We start from the raw sequence: 23,244 nt of genomic DNA on the forward strand, positions 1-23,244 counted from the left end.
CACGTCACACATCTTCCCCTGGTTGTCATGCGGAAGTGAGAGAAAAAAGGACTTGATTATCTCTGTCAGGGACTGAAAGGAACCTCTTTGAGTGATAAGTGCGCACTTTATAATTTTTTCTGGGCGCGAAGTAGGAACTGGACCGCGCTCCTGGAAAACACTCGTTATAGGTGAATATGACCTCCAGCTTCGATTTTCTTTGATACATGTCACAAAATCATCCTAAAGTATGTTTTTTCAATATACTTTAATTATATTATTGAAATTTATTCTGGACTTTAGACGTGATGCGACGCAAGAATTTTGTCAAGACGGAGAGGTTAGCATGGCATGGCCAGTGTGTCATGCTAATTCAACAGGGACATCGTTCGTTCTAGGTCCAAATGAACACGGTTCTGAACAAAGGACCCTTTGGAGAACATTCTGATGGAAAATCAACAAAGATAAGGACCCAATTTGGGATGCTTTTTCATATATCTGTCGAACTGTGCTATCGCTAGCGTTTGACTAGAATCAATGCTGCTGTGTGCTAGCTATTGTAGTAAGCTAATATAACGATATATTGTGTTTTCGCTGTAAAACACTTCAGAAATCGGAAATATTGTCTGTATTCACAAGATCTTTCTCTTTCATTAGCTATCCACCATATATTTTTCTGAAATCTTTTCTGATGTGAAATTAGAAGTAGACGTTGGTGTCTGTTTTCTCTGGCTACTGCCGTGCGATTTCTTACTGTAGCTATGATGGTAGCAGTAATGTAAAACTGATTTATAGCTAAAATATGCATTTTTTTTGAACAAAACATAGATTTATTGTGTAACATGTTATAGGACTGTCATCTGAGGGAGTTTTTTCTAGGTTATTTAGGTTAGTTCTAGGTTAGTTAGGTTGGCTTTGCATGCTAGCTGCATGCTAGCTGCATGCTACCGGTGCTGTGAAAAATAAGTGTCTCTCTTTTTGTATTTGGTGGTGAGCTAACATGAATATATGTGGTGTTTTCGCTGTAAAACATTTAAAGAATCTGAAATATTGTCTGTATTCACAAGATCTTTCTCTTTCATTAGCTATCCACCATATATTTCTCTGAAATGTTTTCTGAAGTGTAATAAGGTAGTTGACGTTGGTGTCTGTATTTTCTCTGGCTACTCCCGTGCGATTTCTTACTGTAACTATGATGGTAGCAGTAATGTAAAACTGATTTATAGCTAAAATATGCATTTTTTTTGAACAAAACATAGATTTATTGTGTAACATGTTATAGGACTGTCATCTGAGGTAGTTTTTTCTAGGTTATTTAGGTTGGTTCTAGGTTAGTTAGGTTGGCTTGTGCATGCTAAATGCAGCCTACTTGTGCTGTGAAAAATGTCTTTCTGTCTTTTTTTATTTGGTGGTGACCTAACATAAATATATGTGGTGTTTTCTCTGTAAAACATTTAAAAAATCGGACATGTTGGCTGGATTGACAAGATGTTTATCTTTCAAATGCTGTATTGGACTTGTTAATGTGTGAAAGTTAAATATTTTACAAAAATAGATTTTGAATTTCGCGCTCTGCACTTGGACAGGCTGTTGTCATATTGATCCCGATGTCGGGCTTGCAGCCTGAAGAAGTTAACAGATGTGCCATCTTAAAAGTTAATTTGTGTACTTTCTTTCCTTCTTAATGCGTTTGAGCCAAGATAGCCCTATTTGGTAAAAGACCAAGTCCATATTATGGCAAGAACAGCTAAAAAAAAGCTAAGAGAAATGACAGTCCATCATTACTTTAAGAAATGAAGGCCAGTCAATCCGGAATATTTCAAGAACTTTGAAAGTTTCTTCAAGTGCAGTCGCAAAAACCATCAAGTGCTATAATGACATTGGTTCTCATGAGGACCCAGAGTTACCTCTGCTGCAGAGGATAAGTTCATTAGAGTTAGCAGCCTCAGAAATTCCAGCCCAAATACATGCCTCACAAGTAACAGACACATCTCAAAATCAACTGTTCAGATGAGACTGCGTGAATCAGGCCTTCATGGTCGAATTGCAGCAAAAAAAAAACACTACTTAAAGGACACCAATAAGTAGAAGAGACTTGCTTTGGCCAAGGAACACGAGCCATGGACATGAGACTGTTGTAAATCTGTGCTTTGGTCTGATGAGTCCAATTTTTTTATATATTTTTGGTTCCAACCACTGTGTCTTTGTGAGATGCAGAGTTGGTGAACGGATGATCTCCGCATGTGTGGTTCCCACCGTGAAGCATGGAGGAGTAGGTGTGATGGTGTGGGGGTGCTTTGCTGGTGAAACTGTCAGAGATTTATTTAGAATTCAAGGCACACTTAACCAGCATGGCTACCAAAGCATTCTGCAGCAATATGACATCCCATCTGGTTTGCGCTTAGTGGGACTATCATTTGTTTTTCAACAGGATAATGACACAACACACCTCCAGGGTATGTAAGGGCTATTTGACCAAGAAGGAGAGTGATGGAGTGCTGCGATAGAGTGCTGCATCAGATGACCTGGCCTCCACAATTCCCCGACTTCAACCCAATTGAGATGGTTTGGGATGAGTTGGACCGCAGAGTGAAGGAAAAGCAACCAACAAGTGCTCAGCATATGTGGGAACTGCTTCAAGACTGTTGGAAAAACATTCCTCACAAAGCTGGTTGAGAGAATGCCAAGAGTGTGCAAAGCTGTCATATAAAATATATTTTGATTTGTTTAACACTTTTTTGGATACTACATGATTCCATATGTGTTATTTCATAGTTTTGTAGAAAATAGTCCAAATAAAGAAAAACCTGTTACGAGAATTTTGTTCTCAATGTTCTTAAACTGAACTTCAATTAAACTACTCAGTCTGCAACCCAGAGTTTGTAAGATTCTGGTTGAATGAAACAGACAAGAGTCCCAGCTTACAATAGTCAGAATGTTTATTCACGAGAGCGCTCTAAAATCAAAAATGCAACACAGTCTTTATAACACACACAAACAAGTTCAAATCTTAACTTTCGCCTTGCTCAGACAGTCAGTGTTTTCCCACTACACAGATACATTGTTTCTTTAATCTGCAACATGTTTCATAATCTTCTGCAAGCCTAACAGTTTCTCCCCTCCACTGGTGGAGACAGAATGTCCTGTAAGGAACACAGTAGTCCAGCTTGTCCGTCGATAGCTCCTCTTATCATTTGTTTCCCACTTGCACCTTGCTTACATACTAAAAAGGAACAAAAGGTCCTTGTTCTAATTCTGACTAAAACTACACACATCATCAGATTATAGTTTTATTATTCTAATACATGTCATACATTATACAGGGTGGCAGGGTGGAATACTTTTAGTCATTATCTTAACATTACCTTAAACATATAAATCATTTAGTCATTATCTTACCATTACCTTAAACATATAAATCATATGAATGTCTATTATATCAAAACCATTGAATGAGTAGGTGTGTCCAAACCTTTGATTGGTACTGTACATTTAGAAATTGCACAGATAGCCTACATATTAATACATACACACAACAAATCTAGGTCGATTAGGAGAGAGGCATTGTGCAGTGAGGTGTTGCTTTATCTGTTTTTTGAAACCAGGTTTGCTAGTTTTCCCATCATTCTTTAAATCATTGATCTTGGCTTCATAATACAGTTCTTCTTTTTGTTGAGTTTAGTCACATCATTTCTCAATTTGCAGTAAGTCAGCCAGTCAGGTACATGTTTATCAATAATTGGAAGAAGCAATTTCATAGATTCATCAAGTGCATAGTCTGAATGCTCCATATTAAATCCCATCAAAACAAGTATTTTTAACATCATCCACATAAGAGTCACAACAAAATCTTACGCACTATTTTAGGCCCAGCTTTTGGAACTTTGGCTTTCCTAGCTATAGGCACTATATCGCGATCACTGCATCCAAGTTGAATGGCTTTCATAGGAGAAAACCGAGAAAATAGAGGATGGATCAACAACATTGTAGTTACTCCACAATACTAACCTAATTGACATAGTGAAAAGAAGGACGACGGGTATACAGAGATGACCAGTTTACAGAGGAGTGTAGAGTGCAGTGATTTGTCCTACAAGGAGCATTGGTGGCAAATCTGATGGCCGAATGGTAAAGAACATCTAGCCGCTCGAGAGCACCCTTACCTTCCGATCTATTAATTATGTCTCCATAATCTAGCATGGGAAGGATGGTCATCTGAATCAGGATTAGTTTGGCAGCTGGGGTGAAAGAGTAGCAATTACAATACAGGAAACCAAGTCTAGATTTAACTTTAGCCTGCAGCTTTGATATGTGCTGAGAGAAGGACAGTGTACCATCTAGCCATACTCCCAAGTACTTGTATTGACTCAGGGGTGTGAATACTTATGTAAATTAGATATTTCTGTATTTAATATTAAATACATTTGCAAAAAAATGTCATTGGGGTATTGTGTGTAGATGGGTAAGAAAATAAATAAATGTAACCCATTTTGAGGTTAGACTGTAACATAACAAAATGTTGAAAAAAGTCAAGGGGTATGAATACTTTCTGAATGCATGACACACTATCGTACACGTAGATCCAGAGCATCCCAAACATGCTCAATGGGTGACATGTCTGGTGGGTATGCAGGCCATGGAAGAACTGGGACATTTTCAGCTTCCAGGAATTGTGTACAGATTCAGGCTGAAACATGAAGTGATGGCGGCGGATGAATGGCACAACAATGGGCCTCAGGATCTCTCCACGGTATCTCAGTGCATTCAAATTGCCATTAGGGCTGTCCCCGACAAAACATAAATCTACGTCGACCAAGAGTCCTCTGGTCTTTTAAAAAATGTTAAAACGTGTTATTTTCCATATATTGACACATCCTATGTGTTTTAATCAAATCAACTATATTCACTGAGCTTGTCTGATGCTTTATGCACACTGTTTGATAAAATAATTAAGACACAAATGACCAGCAATTGATTTGATTGTGCCAGGCTGGGCTAAGACATGCTGCGCTGTGTTAAAAAAAAAGCGAGTGACTGTGACTAGCCCCCGTTGTCTCTCTCTCCTCCCTGCTGCAGCGACCACCACAGAATATCAAAGTGATTATCACGCTGTCCGTGTTGCTAAACCGGCAACATAATTTCAGCCATTTCTGACTGAAAAGTTCTGTTACTGAAATCAATCAATCAAATGTATTTATGAAGCCCTTTTTACATCAGCCGATGTCACAAAGTGCTATACAGAAGCCCAGCCTAAAACCCCAAACAGCAAGCAATGCAGATGTAGAAGCACGGCGGCTAGGAAAAACTCCCTAGAAAGGCGGGAACCTAGGAAGAAACCTAGAGAGGAATCAGGCTCTGAGGGGTGTCCTCTTCTGGCTGTGCAGGGTGGAGATTATAAGAGTACATAGCCATTAAGACCAGATTGTTGTTCAAGATGTTCAAACGTTCATAGATGACCAGCAGGGTCAAATAATAATCACAGTGGTTGTAGAGGGTGCAACAAGTCAGTACCTCAGGAATAAATGTCAGTTGGCTTTTCATAGCCAAGCATTCAGAGGTCAAGACAACAGGTGTGGTAGAGAGAGAGAGTCGAAAAACACCAGGTCCGGGACAAGGTAGTACGTCCGGTGAACAGGTCAGGGTTCCATAGCCGCAGGCAGAACAGTTGAAACTGGAGCAGCAGCACGACCAGGTGGACTGGGGACAGCCAGGAGTCATCAGGCCAGGTAGTCCTGAGGCATGATCTTAGGGCTCAGGTCCTCCGGGAGGGGAGGGAGAGCGGGCAAGAGAAAGAATTAGAGGGAGCATACTTAAATTCACACAGGACACCAGATAAGACAGGAGAATTACGCCAGATATAACAGACTGACTCTAGCCCCCCGGCACATAGAGTATTGCAGCATAGGTACTGGAGGCTGAGACAGGGGTGGGTCAGGGGACACTGTGGCCCCGTCCGATGATACCCCCGGACAGGGCCAACCAGGCAGGATATAACCCCACCCACTTGCCAAAGCAAAGCCCCCAAACCACTAGAGGGATATCAACAGACCACCAACTTACTACCCTAAGACAAGGCTTAAAATAGCCTACGAAAGATCTCCTCCACAGCAAAACCGGACAGGAAGGTCAACCCACTCAGGTGACGCACCCCTCCTAGGGACGGCATGGAAGAGCACTAGTAAGCGAGTGACTCAGCCCCCATAATAGGGTCAGAGGCAGAGAATCCCAGTGGAGAGTGGAGCCGGTCAGGCAGAGAATCCCAGAAGAGAGAGGGGAGCCAGCCAGGCAGAGACAGCAAGGGTGGTTCGTCTCTCAATTGCCTTGCCGTTCACCTTCGCACCACTGGGCCAGACTACACTCAATCATAGGACCTACTGAAGAGATGAGTCTTCAGCAAAGACTTAAAAGTTGAGACCGAGTCTGCTTCTCTCACATGGATAGGCAGACCATTCCATAAAAATGTTGCTCTATAGGAGAAAGCCCTGCCTCCAGCTGTTTGCTTAGAAATTCTAGGGACAATAAGGAGGCCTGCGTCTTGTGACTGTAGCGTTCGTGTAGGTACAGTGCATTCTGAAAATATTCAGACCCCTTGATTTTTTCCACATTTTGTTAAGTAACAGCCTTATTCTAAAATGGATTAAATTACATTTTTTTCCACATAAATCTACACAAAATGCCTCCTAATGACAAAGAGAAAACCGGTTTTTAGAATATATAATCAAAAAATACTTTATTTACATAAATATTCAGACCCATTGCTAAGAGACTCGAAATTGAGCTCAAGTGCATCCTGTTTCCATGAATCATCCATGAGATGTTTGTACAACTTCATTGGAGTCCACCTGTGGTAAATTCAATTGATTGGACATGATTTGGAAAGGCACACACCTGTCTATGTAAGGTCCCACAGTAGTCAGTTAATGTCAGAGCAAAAACCAAGTCATGAGGTTGAAGGAATTGTCCGTATAACTCCGAGACAGGATTGTGTCGAGGCACAGATCTGGGGAAGGATACCAAAACATTTCTGCGGAGTTAAAGGTCCCCAAGAACAAAGTGGCCTTCATCATTCTTAAATGGAAGAAGCTTGGAACCACAAAGACTCTTCCTAGAGCTGGCCGCCCGGCAAACTGAGCAATCGGCGGAGAAGGGCCTTGGTCAGGGAGGTGACCAAGAACACAATGGTCACTCTGACAGAGCTCCAGAGTTCCTCTGTGGAGATGGGAGAACCCTTGCGAAGGACAACCATCTCTGCAGCACTCCACCAATCAGGCATTTATGGTAGCCAGTCAGCCAGACGGAATTCACTTGTCATTAAAAGGCACATTACATCCCACTTGGAATTTGCAAAAAGGCACCTAAAGGACTCTCAGAACATAAATAACAAGATTCTCTGGTATGATGAAACCAAGATTGAACTCTTTGGCCTGAATGCCAAGCGTCACTCTGGAGGAAACCTTGCACCATCTCTACGGTGAAGCCCGGTGGTGGCAGCATCATACTGTTGGGATTTTTTTCAGCGGCAGGGACTGGGAGACTATTTAGGATCGAGGGAAAGATGAACAGAGACAAGTACAGAGAGATCCTTGATGAAAACCTGCTCCAGAGTGCTCAGGACCACAGACGGTGGTGAAGGTTCACCTTCCAACAGGTCAACGACCCTAAGCAGACAGCCAAGACAACGGAGGGTTGGCTTCGGGACAAGTCTCTGAATGTCCTTGAGTGGTCCAGCCAGAGCCCGGACTTGAACCCAATCGAACATCACTGGAGAGACCTGAAAAATAGCTGTGCAACGAGTCTCCCCATCCAACCGGACAGAGCTTGAGAGAATCTACAGAGAAGAATTGGTGAAACTCCCCAAATACAGGTGTGCCAAGCTTGTAGCGTCATACCCAAGAAGACCCAAGGCTGTAATTGCTGCCAAAGATGCTTCAACAAAGTATTGAGTAATGGGTCTGAAAACTTATGTAAATGTAATATTTTTTTATTAAATTTTTTAGATATTTGCAAAAATGTCAAAAAACGGTTTTTTCTTTGTCATTATTTTTTTCAACATTTTATTTAACCGTTATTTAACCAGGTAGGCAAGTTGAGAACAAGTTCTCATTTACAATTGCGACCTGGCCAAGAAAAAGCAAAGCAGTTCAACACATACAACAACACAGAGTTACACATGGAGTAAAACAAACATAATACAGTAGAAAAAAAATAAGTATATACAATGTGAGCAAATGAGGTGAGATAAGGGAGGTAAAGGCAAAAAAAGGCCATGGTGGTGAAGTAAATACAATATAACAAGTAAAACACTGGAATGGTAGATTTGCAGTGGAAGAATGTGCAAAGTAAAGATAGAAATAATGGGGTGCAAAGGAGCAAAATAAATAAATAAATACAGTAGGCGGAGAGGTAGTTGTTAGGGCTAAATTATAGATGGGCTATGTACAGGTGCTCTGACAGCTGGTGCTTAAAGCTAGTGAGGGAGAAAAGTGTTTCCAGTTTCAGAGATTTTTGTATTTCATTCCAGTCATTGGCAGCAGAGAACTGGAAGGAGAGGCGGCCAAAGGAAGAATTGGTTTTGGGGGTGACCAGAGAGATATACCTGCTGGAGCGCGTGCTACAGGTGGGTGCTGCTATGGTGACCAGCTAGCTGAGATAAGGGGGATTTACCTAGCAGGGTCTTGTAGATGACCTGGAGCCAGTGGGTTTGGCAACGAGTATGAAGCGAGGGCCAGTCAACGAGACCGTACAGGTCGCAGTAGTGGGTAGTATATGGGGCTTTGGTGACAAAACGGATGGCACTGTGATAGACTGCATCCAATTTATTGAGTAGGGTATTGGAGGCTATTTTGTAAATGACATCGCCGAAGTCGAGGATCGGTAGGATGGTCAGTTTTACAAGGGTATGTTTGGCAGCATGAGTGAAGGATGCTTTGTTGCGAAATAGGAGGCCAATTCTAGTTTGAGTCTGAGTCTGGAAGGAGAGTTTACAGTCTAACCAGACACCTAGGTATTTGTAGTTGTCCACATATTCTAAGTCAGAACCGTCCAGAGTAGTGATGTTGGACGGGCGGGCAGGTGCAGGCAGCGATCGGTTGAAGAGCATGCATTTAGTTTTACTTGCATTTAAGAGCAGTTGGAGGCCACGGAAGGAGAGTTGTATGGCATTGAAACTCGTCTGGAGGGTTGTTAACACAGTGTCCAAAGAAGGGCCAAAAGTATACAGAATGGTGTCGTCTGCGTAGAGGTGGATCAGAGACTTACCAGCAGCAAGAGCGACATCATTGATGTATACAGAGAAGAGAGTCGGTCCAAGAATTGAACACTGTGGCACCCCCATAGAGACTGCCAGAGGCCCGGACAACAGGCCCTCCGATTTGACACACTGAACTCTATCAGAGAAGTAGTTGGTGAACCAGGCGAGGCAATCATTTGAGAAACCAAGGCTATCGAGTCTGCCGATGAGGATGTGGTGATTGACAGAGTCGAAAGCCTTGGCCAGGCCGATGAATACGGCTGCACAGTATTGTTTCTTATCGATGGCGGTTAGGATATCGTTTAGGACCTTGAGCGTGGCTGAGGTGCACCCATGACCAGCTCTGAAACCAGATTGCATAGCGGAGAAGGTATGGTGGGATTCGAAATGGTCGGTAATCTGTTTGTTGACTTGGCTTTCGAAGACCTTAGAAAGGCAGGGTAGAAGAGATATAGGTCTGTAGCAGTTTGGGTCTAGAGTGTCTCCCCCTTTGGAAAGCAGCTGCGGTCATCCCCCTATTCAATCTTTGGGAATCTCAGACGACACGAAAGAGAGGCTAGAACAGGCTAGTAATAGGGGTTGCAACAATTTCAGCAGATCATTTTAGAAAGAAAGGGTCCAGATTGTCTAGCCCGGCTGATTTGTTGGGGTCCAGATTTTGCAGCTCTTTCAGAACAGCAGCTGACTGGATTTGGGAGAAGGAGTAATGGGGAAGGCTTGGGCGAGTTGCTGTGGGGGGTGCAGTGCTGTTGACCGGGGTAGGGGTAGCCAGGTGGAAATCATGGCCAGCCGTAGAAAAATGCTTATTGAAATTCTCAATTATAGTGGATTTATCGGTGGTGACAGTGTTTCCTGTCCTCAGTGCAGTGGGCAGCTGGGAAGAGGTGTTCTTATTCTCCATGGACTTTACAGTGTCCCAGGACTTTTTTGAGTTTGTGTTGCAGGAAGCAAATTTCTGCTTGAAAAAGCTAGCCTTGGCTTTTCTAACTGCCTGTGTATATTGGTTTCTAGGTTCCCTGAAAAGTTGCATATCACGGGGGCTGTTCGATGCTAATGCAGAACGCCATAGGATGTTTTTGTGTTGGTTAAGGGCAGTCATGTCTGGAGAGAACCGAGGGCTATATCTGTTCCTGGTTCTACATTTCTTGAATGGGGCATGCTTATTTAAGATGGTGAGGAAGTCATTTAAAAAAAATAACCAGGCATCCTCTACTGACGGGATGAGATCAATATCCTTCCAGGATACCCCGGCCAGGTTGATTAGAAAGGCCTGCTCGCTGAAGTGTTTCAGGGAGTGTTTGACAGTGATGAGTGGAGGTCGTTTGACCGCTGATCCATTACGGATGCAGGCAATGAGGCAGTGATCGCTGAGATCTTGGTTGAAAACAGCAGAGGTATATTTAGAGGGCAAGTTGGTTAGGATGATATCTATGAGGGTGCCCGTGTTTACGGCTTTGGGGTGATACCTGGTAGGTTCATTGATAATTTGTGTGAGATTGAGGGCATCAAGCTTAGATTGTAGGATGGCTGGGGAGTTAAGCATGTTCCAGTTTAGGTGGCCTAGCAGCACGAGCTCTGAAGATAGATGGGGGGCAATCAGTTCACATATGTCAAGAGCACAGCTGGGGGCAGAGGGTGGTCTATAGCAGGCGGCAACAGTGAGAGACTTGCTTTTAGAGAGGTGGATTTTTAAAAGTAGAAGTTCAAATTGCTTGGGTACAGACCTGGATAGTAGGACAGAACTCTGCAGGCTATCTTTGCAGTAGATTGCAACACCGCCCCCTTTGGCCGTTCTATCTTGTCTGAAAATGTTGTAGTTAGGGATGGATATTTCAGATTTTTTGGTGGTCTTCCTAAGCCAGGATTCAGACACGGCTAGAACATCCGGGTTGGCAGTGTGTGCTAAAGCAGTGAATAAAACAAACTTAGCGAGGAGGCTTCTAATGTTAACATGCATGAAACCAAGGCTATTACGGTTACAGAAGTCATCAAATGAGAGCGCCTGGGAAATAGGAGTGGAGCTAGGCACTGCAGGGCATGGATTCACCTCTACATCACCAGAGGAACAGAGGAGGAGTAGGATAAGGGTACGGCTAAAAGCTATGAGAATTGGTCGTCTAGAACGTCCGGAACAGAGAGTAAAAGGAGGTTTCTGGGGGCGATAAAATAGCGTCAAGGTATAATGTAGACAAAGGTATGGTAGGATGTGAATACAGTGGAGGTAAACCTAGGTATTGAGTGATGATGAGAGAGATATTGTCTCTAGAAACATCATTGAAACCAGGTGATGTCATCGCATGTGTGGGTGGTGGAACTGAAAGGTTGTATAAGGTATAATGAGCAGGGCTAGAGGCTCTACAGTGAAATAAGCCAATAAACACGAACCAGAACAGCAATGGATAAGGCATATTGACATTAAGGAGAGGCATGCTTAGTCGAGTGATCATAATGGTCCAGTGAGTAGTGAGGTTGGTTGGGGTAACGGCGATTCAGACAGCTAGCTGAGCTTGATTTTAGCCACCTCGTGTGTTTCCGACGGTAGATTAGTGGGGTTCCGTGTGGTAGAGGGCAAAATAGATATAGTTATAGTGACCCAAGAAAAATTGTCCGATAGATAGACCTATTCAGATAGCAGCCGATAAGACAGCTAACGATTAGCAGGCCACAGATGGGCGTTCAGGTAACTTCGCGACGGAGGGGCCAGTTGGATAACTCCCTCGGGCAGATAACGTCGGTAGTCCAGTCGTGAACGCCCGGTCGGGCTCCGCATCGGCAGTAAAACGGGTCCGGATAGGTGATTGTAGCCCAGGAGTGGCTGTTGGAACTCTTCAGCTGGAATAAGTGATGTTTGCTCCGGGATCGACATAAGCCAATAGTCACACAGATAGCAGCTAGCTAGCTGCGAGATCCAGGTGTAAATGTCCAGAGCTTGCGGTTGAAATCCGGGGATATGGAGAGAAAAATAAGTCCGGTATGTTCTGGTCTGAGTCGCGTAGTACAAAACTGACGAAAGCTATCCTTTAGCTCGAAAAGCTGATGACCACAAACCGTGGTTAGTTGAATACTAACGTTAGCCAGTAAACTGGTTAGCTTCTGGCTAGCTTCCATTGTGGATTTCAGATTTGAGGTAAATAATACTTTTTAAAAATAATTGGTGAGGCGGGTTGCAGGAGAGTGTTTTGAAGTTGAGTTTTTGGAAAAGAAAATATATAAAAGATATGCGAAGAAAGATGTAAATATATATATACACGGGACATGACAAGACGAGGACAAAGGACGTCTGACTGCTATGCCATCTTGGGACAAACATTATGGGGTATTGTGTGTAGATTAATGAGGGAACTTTTTTAAAATCCATTTTAGAACAAGGCTGTAATGTAGCAAAATGTGGAAAAAGTAAAGGGGTCTGAATACTTTCTGAATGCACTGCATATATACAGTACCAGTCAAAAGTTTGGACACACCTGCTCATTCCAGGGTTTTTCTTTATTTTCACTATATATATTTTTTTATTTATTATTCAAAGTAGCCACCATTTGCCTTGATGACAGATTTGAACACGCTTGGCATTCTCTCAACCAGCTTCATGAGTTAGTCACCAGGAATGTTTATCAAAAGGTCTTGAAGTAGTTCCCACATATGCTGAGCACTTGTTGGCTGCCATTCTTTCACTCTGCGTTCAAACTCATCCCAAACCATTTAATTAGATTGAGGTCGGGTGATTGTGGAGGCCAGGTCATCTGATGCTGCACCATCACTCTCCTTCTTGATCAAATAGCCCTTACACAGCCTGGAGGTGTGTTTTGGGTCATTGTCCTGTTAAAAAACAAATGATAGTCCCACTAAGCGCAAACCTGATGGGATGGCGTATCGCTGCAGAATGCTGTGGTAGCCATGCTGGTTAAGTGTGCCTTAAATTCTAAATAAATCACTGAGAGTGTCACCAGCAAAGCACCCCCACACCATCTCCTCCATGCTTCACGGTGGGAGCCACACATGTGGAGATCATCCGTTCACCTACTCTCTGTCTCTCAAAGACGTGGCGGTTGGAACCAAAAACCTCACATTTGGACTCATCAGACAAAGGACAGATTTCCACCGGTCTAATGTTCAGTGCTCTTGTTTCTTGGCCCAAGCAAGACCTCTGACTGTTTCATCCCAACTTCGTTGGTGCCGACATGGATAACAATATCCCTATACTCTCTACACTCGCCAGTTTTAGCCAGCACCATCTTCAGATTAGCCTTAACGTCGGTTGCCCTGCCCCCTGGTAAACAGTGTATGATCGCTGGATAATCATATTTAAGACTAATACTGCGGGTAATGGAGTCAGTTGTGTTGTGAAAAAGTAGGGTTGGTATACAGAAGATAGACCTACTTGGTAAAAGACCAAGTCCATATTATGGCAAGAACAGCTCAAATAAGCAAAGAGAAACGACAGTCCATAATACTTTATGACATGAAGGTCAGTCAATCCGGTAAATTTCAAGAACTTTGAGTGATTCTTCAAGTGCAGTTGCAAAAAGCATCAAGTGCTATGATGAAACTGGCTCTCATGAGGACCTCCACAGGAAAGAAAGAACCAGAGTTACCTCTGCTACAGAGGAAAAATCCACAGACCGACTCCAAAAGGCTTTCGGAGACATCATCAACTCAGTGGGTTTTGTCCAACATGTCTCCGGACCTACTCACTGCCACAGTCATACTCTAGACCTAGTTTTGTCCCATGGAATAAACGTTGTGGATCTTAATGTTTTTCCTCATAATCCTGGACTATCGGACCACCATTTTATTACGTTTGCAATCGCAACAAATAATCTGCTCAGACCCCAAAAGTCGTGCTATAAATTCTCGGACAACCCAAAGATTCCTAGATGCCCTTCCAGACTCCCTCCACCTACTCAAGGACGTCAGAGTACAAAAATTGGTTAACGATCTAACCGAGGAACAAAATTTTACCTCACGTAATACCCTAGATGCAGTCACACCCCTAAAACAAAAAAACATTTGTCATAAGAAACTAGCTCCCTGGTATAAGGAAAATACCCAAGCCCAGAAGCAAACTTCCAGAAAATTGGAACGGCGCTACACCAAACTGGAAGTCTTCCGATTAGCTTGGAAAGACAGTACCGTGCAGTATCGAAGAGCCCTCACTGCTGCTCGATTATCCTATATTTCCAAATTAATTGAGGAGAATAAGAACAATCCAACATTATTTTTGATACTGTTGCAAAGCTAACTAAAAAGCAGTATTCCCCAAGAGAGGATGGCTTTCACTTCAGCAGTGATAAATTCATTAACGAAAAGATCATGTTCATTAGAAAGCAAATTACGGACTCCTCTTTAAATCTGCGTATTTCTCAAAAGCTCAGAGTCTGCACAACACTGCCAGGACCTAGGATCAAGGGAGACACTCAAGTTTTTAAATATTATATCTCTTGACACATTGATGAAAACAATCATTGCCTCTAAACCTTCAAGCTACATACTGGACCCTATTCCAACTAAACTACTGAAAGAGCTGCTTCCTGTGCTTGGCCATCCTATGTTGAACATTATAAACGCCTCCGTCTCCACCGGATGTTTACCAAACTAAAAGTGGCAGTAAGTGTCTCTCTTGAAAAAGCCAAAGCCAAAACTATCGGCCTGTATCGAATCTCCCATTTCTCAAAATGTTTTGAAAAATCTGTTGCGCAGCAACTCACTGCCTTCCTGAAGACAAACAATGTATACGAAATGCTTCAGTCTGGTTTTAGACTCCATCATAGCACAGAGACTGCACTTGTGAAGGTGGTAAATGACCTTTTAATGGCGTCAGACCAAGGCTCTGCATCTGTCCTCGTGCTCTTAGACCTTAGTGTTGCTTTTGATACCATCGATCACCATATTCTTTTGGAGAGATTGGAAACCCAAATTGGTCTACACAAACAAGTTCTGGCCTGGTTTAGATCTTATCTGTCGGAAAGATATCAGTTTGTCTCCGTGGATGGTTTGTACTCTGACACGTCAACTGTAAATTTCGGTGTTTCTCAAGGTTCCGTTTTAGGACCACTATTGTTTTCACAATATATTTTACCTATTGGTGATGTCATTCGGAAACACAATGTTAACTTTCACTGCTATGCGGACGATACACAGATGTACATTTCGATGAAACATGGTGAAGCCCCAAAACTGCCATCCCTGGAAACCTGTGTTTCAGACATAAGGAAGTGGATGGCGGTTAAACTTGGACAAAACAGAGATGCTTGTTCTAGGTCCCAAGAAACAAAGAGATCTTCTGTTGGATCTGACAATTAATCTTGAAGGTTATACAGTTGTCTCAAATAAAACTGTGTAGGACCCCCCTACTCTTTGATCATATTACTCCAGTGCTAGCCTCTCAGTCCACCGGGCTTACTGTTAAGGCTGGCGACACCTCAGAGCCTGGTTCCTCTCTAGGTTTCTTCCTAGGGAGTTTTTCTTAGCCACCGTGCTTCTACATCTGCATTGCTTGCTGTTTGGGGTTTTAGGCTGGGCTTCTGTATAGCACTTTGTGACATCGGCTGAAGTAAAAAGGGCTTCATAAATAAATTCGATTGATTGAACTTATTGGCTCAAACGCAATGAGAAGGAAATTAATTCCACAAATTAACTTTTAACAAGGCACACCTGTTAATTGAAATGTTTCCCCAGGTGACTACCTCATCAAGCTGGAAGAGCGAATGCCAAGAGTGTAGAAAGCTGTCATCAAGGCAAAGGGAGGCTACTTTGAAGAATCTCAAATATAAATTATATTTTGATTTGTTTAACACTTTTCTGGTTACTACATGATTCCATATGTGTTATTTCATAGTTTTGATGTCTTCACTATTATTATAAAATGTAGAAAATAGTAAAAAATAAAGAAAAACCCTGGAATGAGTAGGAATGTCCAAACTTTAGACTGGTACTGTATGTATATATATATATATATATATATATATGTGTGTGTGTGTTATGGGCCAGTTTCCCAGATCTCGATTAGACTTAAACATACTACTAAAAAGCATGCTTAAAGGAGAATTAACATTGAAAGTACTTTTTAGCACAATACTTAATCTGTGTCAGGGACAACAGCCTTTGATATATCAGTATATGCTAACTTTAAACATGTCAAAATCAACTAATTACATACATTTCGGTGGAAAAATTTGTGATAGGTATGATTTTGCACTGGAGAGTCCACTTAAATGCAGGGATGTGACAAAAGCACTTATAACATCTCAAAGGAAGGCATAAATTGAAAAATAAATCATTTTCTTTGTAAAGAATAAATGCAGAAAAGTGCTTTTTGATCCTTGAAGAGTTTCACTACAACATCCTTTGTTCTAACAAAGGCTTCTTAAAAAATACCCTCAAAATAATTTAATAGCCTCCCGAGTGGCACAGCTCGCAATGTGCTAGAATTCCTTTAAAAAATTAATTTACAAGTAATCTGCATTTTAAGAAACAGGAATTTAACACATTTCATGTAAATGATCCAAGGTGAGTGGATAAATATTTTTTTTTGACACGTAGCTAGATCAAAAATAACATTTTCATCCGCTACGCTAAATCCTCAATGGTTCAGACGCTGTATAGATAATGATCTTGAACTGTATTTTGCACAGGTGAAACAACACCTTATCACATCATAACCACATCAACTGTAGATAATTAATGCACTAACTCAATTAGTTCCAATCCAAATTGGAATCTGTAGAGTACACTGAGTGTACAAACCTGAGTGTGTCTGTTCGGCAATGAATAAACATCCTCAGGGACTTGTGGAGCTGAAGGTTAAAGGGACAGTGAGCTTAGCTCTCGGTAGAGACACTGTAAATGGTTGCAGGGTAGCGGAGGGTTAGCCTTTAGCATCGTGAAATGCTGTAATGGAGAGATTGAGCGCTCGTTCAGAAGCATCGATTTAGAGCAGCCAATGCACTTTACCACTGATCTGGACGTGATATGAATGTGCCCATCGCAATGAATGTTTTAGCTGTCAAGGAAATATTACTAAATCTGCCACAGACAAAGGGAAACAAAAGTTATTGAGTTCTTTAGGGAAACCCAAGCAAGGTAGGGAACAATATTTGCTTCTGTTGTTGTGGTGGTTCAGTGTACTTATAGCTGATTAGGGCATGTAGGGTTTAAAAAACAAATGAGGCTCTGCCCATTCTTTTAACAACAGTATACCCATTGTTTGCTACACTCAATAGTTGAATACCGAAATCAAATCAAAGTTTATTTGTCACATGCGCCGAATACAACAGGTGTTTCACCTTACAGAGAAATGCTTACTTAACAACAGTGCAATTTTTAAGGAAGAATTTGGTATTAGGTAAACAATAGATAAGTAAAGAAATAAAAAAACTGTAAAATGACAGTGAAAATAACTGTAGCGAGGCTATATACAGGTGGTACCGGTACAGAGTCAATGTGCGGGGGTTAGTCAGGCTAATTGAGGTAATATGTACATGTAAACAACCACGACTGACGTTAGTAGGGTTTGTGGTGGTTTTGCATCGATGGAAATGTGTGGTCAGTTTGTGTGGTCAAAGAACAGAGAATAGCAGTTGAATGTGATCGTACCTCTAGACCGGAGTCCAGCACACAGAGTTTGGAGCACTGCTTCTTGGCGTCAATGAGCACATTGAACATGGTGCATACCGACAACGACACCCGGAAGTCCGTTGACTTGCTGGCCTTCTGCATCTTGGAGTCGAAAGCCGCTTTCGTTCTTTGGGTAAAAAAGATAGCTTTATTTAGGTTTTATGATATGGTTAATTCCTAGGGGGCTATGGAAAACACTGTTCAGAACTCAATCACTAACTTCAGGGGCGGACTGGCCATCTGGCATTTCGCTCCATTTTTTGACCTGTGGGCCTGTCTAACTTGTTTTTGTTCTGCGCAAAATGGCCGGTGTGAGGCCTCCAGGGAAAAAATGGGCCGGTGTGTTAGAAATGCCAGGGCGTATTTCTGGTCCCAGTCCGCCCCTGACTAACCTCATTCTCATTATCCTCAGTAATATCTCAATTATAAACCAGGAATGCCGTGTCAAAAAATAGGGTGGGTAAACGCTGAACCCCAACCCATCCCAGGTGGTGACCGTCTCCTGCCCTCTGACCTTTTGACACAGGCCTCCATCATGTTGCTGGCCATGAGCTTCAGCCTCTGCTCCAGATGTTTGGCAAACTCAGGCTCGGACCAGTGCAGGTCCAGGACAAACATCTGGAGGGCGTCCAACTTCCAGAAGAGGTCCTCGGAGGTCTCTGAGCCGTTACTAGGGGTTTGGGTGGGAAGAAGCCAAAATAACAAAATCAGAGTATAAATACTTGGTCTTCTTCTCAGACATGGAATACATGGGAGAAAACATCCAATACCCCCCAAAAATTGCATGCACACACAAACACACAAACAATTAAAAAGATCTGCAGTGTGCATTCACAGACACAAACTGTGATCTATTCACAGCTTAGTTCCACCTCTACACAATTTTCCCTAAATTGGTGTTCAGCCTCCAGATATAAAGGAGTAAATAACACAGTCTTTAGAATGGCTTTAGCCCTTAGAATGGCATGTCTGCTGTGGTATAAAGTAGTTCAGTAAAAATATTTTTAAGTACAAAGTATTTTTTTGCGGTACTTTACGATTCATAATTTTGAACATTTTTACTTTTCTTCACTATATTCGTAAAGAAATAGTGTACTTTTTACTCCATACATTTTCCCTGACACCCAAAAGTACTTGTTACATTTTGAATGCTTAGCAGGACAGGAAAATGGTCCAATTCAGACACTTATCAAGAGAACATCCCTGGTCATCCCTACTGTCTCTGATCTGGTGGAATTACTAAACACAAAAGCTTCATTTGTAAATGGTGTCTGAGTGTTGGAGTGTGCCCCTGGCTATCCATAAATAAAAACAAGACATGTTACTCGTTTGCTTAATATAAGGAATTGGAAATTATTTATACTTTTACATTTGATATTTAAGTATATTATAGCAATTACATTGACTTTTTATACTTAAGTATATTTAAAACCAAATACTTTAAAACTTTTACTCAAGTAGTATTTTACTGGGTGGCTTTCACTTTTACTTGAGTCATTTTCTATTAAGGTATCTTTACTTTTACTGAAGTATGACAATTGGGTACTTTTCCCACTACTACATGTCTGGATGCATGAAGAAATAGGTAAACACCTCAATTGAAATGCCAATGTTCTGTCAGCTGTCAATAAACATTATCAAATGAAGACTGAGGGCTTTGTGTAAGACGTCTTTAAAGGGATACATCGGGATTTTGGCAATGAAGTCCTTTATCTACTACCCTAGAGTCAGATGAACTCATGGATGCCATTTTTATGTCTCTGTGTGAAGGAAGTTAGAGTTAGTTTCGCAAGCCAATCCTAACTAGCCTTAGTGCAATGACTGGAAGTCTAGAGTACCTAATAGCATGCTAGCAGTTACCACATTACTCAGCACTTGCGCTAACGCTAGTTAGCAACTTCCTTCAATCTGCACGCAGAGACATAAAAATTGTATCTACGAGTTCATCTGACTCTTGACTCTTAGTAGAAAAAGGGCTTCATTGCCCAAATCCTGAAGTATTCCTTTAAGTGAAGTGCTGATGTTTTCTTGTATTACTGCTCAGTCCCTGAACACATTCAACAATTAACATGGTCCACAGTTAACATGTCACAGTTATAGTGCCTTCAGAAAGGATTCACGTCCTTGACTTGTGACACATTTTGTTGTGTTACAGCCTGAATTTAAATGGATTAAACTTAGATTTTTTTTCTTCCACTAGCCTACACGCAATACCCCATAATGACAAAATGGAATTGATCTTTTAGACATTTTTACAAATTAATTAAAAATGAAAAGCTGAAATGTCATGAGTCAATAAGTATTCAACCCCTTTGTTATGGCAAGCCTAAATAAGTTCAGGAGTAAACATTTGCATGGTATCAATCTGTGTGCAATAATAGTGTATACAATTATTTTTTTAATGACTACCTCATCTCTGTACCCCACACATACAATTATCTGTAAGGTCCCTCAGTGAATTTCAAACACAGGCTCAATCACAATGACCAGGGAGGTTTTCCAAATTCTTTGTTAATTTATCCGTTATTTTACCAGGTAAGTTGACTGAGAACACGTTCTCATTTACAGCAATGACCTGGGGAATAGTTACAGGGGAGAGGAGGGGGATGAATGAGCCAATTGTAAACTGCCTCACAAAGGGCACCGATGGCAACAAAAAAAAGCAGACATTGAACATCCCTTTGAGCATGGTGAAGTTATTAATTACACTTCGGACAGTGTCTCAATATACCCAGTTACTACAAAGATACAGGCATCCTTCCTAACTCAGTTGCCGGACAGGAAGGAAACCCGCTCATCGATTTCACAATGAGGCCAATGGTGACTTTAAGCAGTTACAGAGTTTAATGGCTGTCATAGCAGAAACCTGAGGATAGATCTACAACATTGTAGTTAGTCCACAATACTAACCTAATTGAGAGTGAAAATAAGGAAGCCTGTACAGAATACAAATATTCTAAAACATGCAGGATGCATTAAATAAATACTGCAAAAAATATGTCAAAGCAATTAACATTTTGTCCTGAATACAAATTGTTATGTTTGGGGAAAATCCAATACAACACATTACGGAGTACCATCCTCCATATTTTCAAGCATTGTGGTGGCTGCATCATGTTACGGGTATGCTTGTAATCGTTAACTGGGGAGTTTTTCAGGATAAAATCCTAGAGGGAAACCTGGTTCAGTCTGCTTTCCACCAAACACTGGGAGATGAATTCACCTTTCAGCAGTACAATAACCTAAAACACAAGGCCAAATCTACATTGGAGTTTCTTACCAAAAAGACAGCGAATGTTCCTGAGTGGCCGAGTTACAGTGTTGACAAAGGAAAGTCAACACTGTCTAGCAATAATCAACAACCAATTTGACCGAGCTTGACTTTTTTTTAAAAATAATAAAAGGCAAATGTTGCACAATCCAGTTGTGGAGAATTCTTAGAGACTTACCCAGAAAGACTTACAGCTGTAATGGCAGCCAAAGGTGATTCTACAAAGTATCGACTCAGAGGTGTGAATACTTATGTAAATGAGATAAAGTATTTCTGTATTTAATTTTCAATACATTTGCAAAAATGTCTAAAAACATGTTTTCACTTTGTCATTATGGGGTATTGTGTGTGGATGGGTGAGATAAAACGAAATATTTAACCCATTTTGAACTCAGGCTGTAAAACAACAAAATGTAGTCAACCAACAAAATGTGGAATAAGTCAAGGGGTATGAATACTTTCTGAAGGCATGACATGTTCCTAAGATAGTTAACATGCCTCATAATTACTAAACACACCCAACAGTTCCTTTTCACATCCGGCTGTCAAGCAGACTGTGACTAAGGAGACTCTAAGCACACAGCCAGATGGGTCTCCATCGCCACCTTCTCCCCGGTGTCTACCAGAGGTTACACGGAAACACATGGCAACCGGTGGCAGCAACCAGCATCCAAGTGTACAGCGAACCAGAGAGAGCGAGGTAGAGAGTGAGGGGTGGGTGAAGCGCATTCACTTCCTCACTTTTCTCACTTTGCCTTTAAAAGACTGTTACATTCACAAGTGGTGCGCGGGAATAAATAGTTTGGGCAAAATCCGTGTTGCAATTAAACGCTCGCTCATATCCCCCCCTCAGGACTAATTAGGAGCTCTCTTCTCTGAGCGTCCCCTCTCCCGGGGGAATGGAACAATCCCCCACGCCCGTCTGTGCTCGCTAACGAAGTGCCAGTTTTTTTTAATCTCAAGCAAGAAAGGGGAGGTGGGTGGGTGGGGGCGTCCCGTAGGGGGGACATGGAGAGTGTGTGAGAAGCCTTTCCCAAACATCACAACTCAGCCTCCCTCCAGAGATGGGCACCCCTCGGGTGGCCCCATTACTGCCACTGTTTCTACGGGGCCCTCAGAAGCCACGTTGTTGAGTCTTCACTGTTCACTCAAATATCATCTGGTGGTCATACCAATGACTATACTACTCACTAGTTGTTGATCAAATGCTATATGTTGTTTTACAACCACAAACACAGGAAAATTACTCCTGGTAGGCCATCTAAATTACGCTTAATAATCTTGCTTGCGGGGGATCATGTCTGCTCAAGTATGACAAACGTTTGACGAGAAAAGGGTCACTTGACAAGTTCTAAAAACTGTTTCATAAGAGTCACAAAGACCAGCACTGAGGTTTAGAAAAACATATTCACTTAAATCCGCAAAATGGCTAAGCCTTCTTACAAAATATCAGGTAAATTAATTCCTTGCAAGCTGAAATAAATAAGAAAGAATACAATTTCTCATTCAACATTCATTAGGCATGTTAAACTCCACAATTCAGTCCTTAGTTGAGCTGTGAATTGACTAGCACACCTTAAGATCATAATTAAAGGAGGCAAAAACAGGTATCTCTTTGATACTCTCCATGTACAATAAAATGTATATACTATATATACAAATTAAAATACCTGAAATATGATTGGATGTGGGAACAAAAACATGTCATACATATTCCAAAACTGTTCCTGAAGAAGGAGGCAGGCTCCACAAACACAACATACATTTCACAATAGAGATGATGCTGTGCCACAGAAAAGAACCATGCTGGGGAACAATGCGCCACAGAAGACAACAATTTTCACAAGACAACCATGCTTTTATCTTGGTATTACAGAAGGTATCAGTTTGAGGTCATCAAAAGGGGGCAACCAGTCCCAGGAAAATGTGGGTAGTGATGACAAAAGCCACCTGGATTGCACAGTTAAAAGGATCAGTGGTAGAGAACAAAAACTGGTTTTACTATAAACTTTGAAATTGAAATGTGAGAGCACATTTTCGAGCTCATCTTTCCTCCCGGTTTCTCTCAGAACTTTCACATTTCAATTTTTTTAAATAAACTAGTTCAATACTTAATTGCACATAATTGGCA

The 23,244-nt window shown here is 41.7% G+C and overlaps 1 protein-coding gene across 1 annotated transcript in view; it reads right to left on the reverse strand.

The window, feature by feature from the left end:
- Positions 1 to 23,244, reverse strand: part of LOC139530232 (calcium-dependent secretion activator 2-like) — a 250,472-nt gene that overhangs the window by 23,400 nt on the left and 203,828 nt on the right. The window contains exons 21-22 of the mRNA XM_071326441.1: positions 18,357 to 18,512; positions 17,822 to 17,969 (exon numbers count right to left, since the gene is read on the reverse strand). Coding sequence (XP_071182542.1) covers positions 17,822 to 17,969; positions 18,357 to 18,512 — 304 coding nt within the window. The remainder of the gene's footprint in view (positions 1 to 17,821; positions 17,970 to 18,356; positions 18,513 to 23,244) is intronic.

This window comes from Salvelinus alpinus, chromosome 9 (assembly GCF_045679555.1).
Source record: "Salvelinus alpinus chromosome 9, SLU_Salpinus.1, whole genome shotgun sequence".
Lineage (NCBI taxonomy): Eukaryota > Metazoa > Chordata > Actinopteri > Salmoniformes > Salmonidae > Salvelinus > Salvelinus alpinus.